General features: G+C 41.1%; 1 protein-coding gene across 1 annotated transcript; it reads right to left on the bottom strand.

Annotated features, from left to right (window-relative positions):
* Window positions 337-1,869, bottom strand: LOC18781016 (NAC domain-containing protein 45). The gene has a single exon (XM_007213414.2). It carries the CDS (start codon window positions 1,867-1,869, stop codon window positions 730-732), a length of 1,140 nt encoding a protein of 379 aa, XP_007213476.1. The 3' UTR covers window positions 337-729.

Genomic DNA, 2,098 nt, shown 5'->3' with positions numbered 1-2,098 from the left:
GTATAAGCTTTGTTCCTGTCGAAATCTACTTAACTTTCGGGAATGTTGAATGTGCTGCCCACTTGCTATTTGTTTCGGCCAATCCAGTCATTGGTTTGGGAAGGGAGCTGAAGGGTTCGGAAAACTTTGTTGATTTGGCAATATTGTGTTTAGAAGACTTGCAAGCTAAAAGACCTAGAATGGGGGAAGTGGTGAAAGAGATCGAGGACATAATACATCTTGCTGCTTTGGACACCAGTGATATTTCGGCATCAACTTCAGGAAGTTCTGAGGATGTGAATAAGGAAGTTCTCAGATTATTGTGACACTTTGACCTATTCCTGAGTAATGGGACCAGGCCCCCTTTGATAACTCCAGAGTAAAATAAATCTCCTGATATAAAATAACTTTTGTTTCCAAAGCTCAAACAATAAGGCTTTTGATCTCAAAAACTTCAACAACATCACTTTAAAAAAAAAAAAAAAAAAAGAAAAAGAAAAAGAAAAATTGGCCGCTTATATCTGATAACAGACACCAAAGTGATCCCTGGACAAATTAACAGAGTAAGATCTCTAAAGTGTGTATATTTGGCTAATTGCATTTTTGATCTCGAAACTTTTCATGACAGACAGCGAAGTGATCCGGCTATATATTGTTCGTAGAAACATACATAAATTTAATCTAATTTCAACCCAATGAAGAAAAAGATGAATTGATTGTAAACGTGGAACATGTACATGACTTAATTGGTCAATCTATGATGACCACATTAGCTTCACTACTTGCAGTAGAAGTCTTCTCCATTCCCATTCCCATAAACTGTGCTGTGGAAGATTGCCGCGGACCATCATTATCATCATCATAGTCGATCAAGTGGTTGAGTAAATCATAATCCATCCAGAAGTCGAACACATTGACTTGGTCTTCTTCACTACCAAATGGATTAGGCCAATGTCCAATATTATTGTCAATGAGGCCCAGGCCTTGTTGAGCCTCATAAACATCTGACGCCCTCTCTTGGTTACAAACTGATCCCAAGGCTTGTTCCGTGAATGGTGGTGCGGTGTCCAAATGTGAGAAATCGCTCATTAGGGCATCGCCATCACTGCCACCATGAAATTGGCTGACGTCATCAGTATAGTTTTCCCTAGCTTGGGAAGAGACCACAGTTGTTGGGTATGCAAAAGAGCTGTCCGGCTGAGATTGAGTGAGTCCAGTTGGCAAGTATGAAACACTCCCACCAATTCCAGTAGCCTCAGACATGGGAGTGCAATTACCAATAAATTCCTCAAAGCTAGTCACTTGTTGCGGCCTTTGCCTCTTATTTTGAGATTGTACTGGATTGTCAGTTTCATTATCCTCTTCTGCAGTTCTCAACTTTCTCTTCCCCTTGTCATTCTTTCGAATCCGGCACAGCACAAACTGATCGGTTGAGTTTGGTTTGGGCTTCACCAATGAAGGGTGAAGGCTGTACTCGTGCATAATCCAGCAACCGTCTTGAACAGATTTAGGGTTTTCATAATGAAACCTTTTCCATATACCTAAATCGTTCTCCTCATTCTTCGGATCACTGACTGGGGTCCCTGAGTTCTCACCTTTCCATGTCCCGGACCCTATCGTGCGAGCCACGCGGGAGTCCTTGTCACTCAGGCTCTTCAATTTGGTGAAGAAATAAAGGTCTTCACTTTTGGCTAAGTTGCGTCCACCATATTCATGCCATATATCCCATGGCTCGATCTTGCCATAAAGATCCATTTCTGGAATAACATTGTCATACATAAAGGATGTGCCACGAACCTTGTTAAGAAGATAATATCCCAATAGCTGATCATCTCTTGGACGAAATTTAAAACCAACTGGAAGATTAACAACAGACTCACAAGGTGCCATATATAAGCTATGTAGCAGGTTCCTCTTCGACTTTTGTTGAGAAGAGAAGATTAAAGATGATCTTGGTGTCTTGGAATGGAAAGAAAGTGCGTATGTAGGCTGGTTGGCAGAGAGAGGGTGTTGGTGTTGGATTCTTTAATATGGAGGAGGCGATTCTGTAATGAGTTTCTTGGGGTTTTGTGAGAGTCTTCTTCCTTCCATTCCTATATATATAGGAGTATTAGGGCAA

Source organism: Prunus persica, chromosome G4 (genome assembly GCF_000346465.2).
Source record: "Prunus persica cultivar Lovell chromosome G4, Prunus_persica_NCBIv2, whole genome shotgun sequence".
Taxonomy (NCBI): domain Eukaryota; kingdom Viridiplantae; phylum Streptophyta; class Magnoliopsida; order Rosales; family Rosaceae; genus Prunus; species Prunus persica.
Note: the sequence above shows the minus strand (reverse complement) of the source record. Positions and strands in the feature narration are given on the sequence as shown.

Coding starts and splice junctions, on each gene's coding strand:
- LOC18781016 (XM_007213414.2), bottom strand. CDS start 1,869: ATGGCACCTTGTGAGTCTGTTGTTAATCTTCCAGTTGGTTTTAAATTT.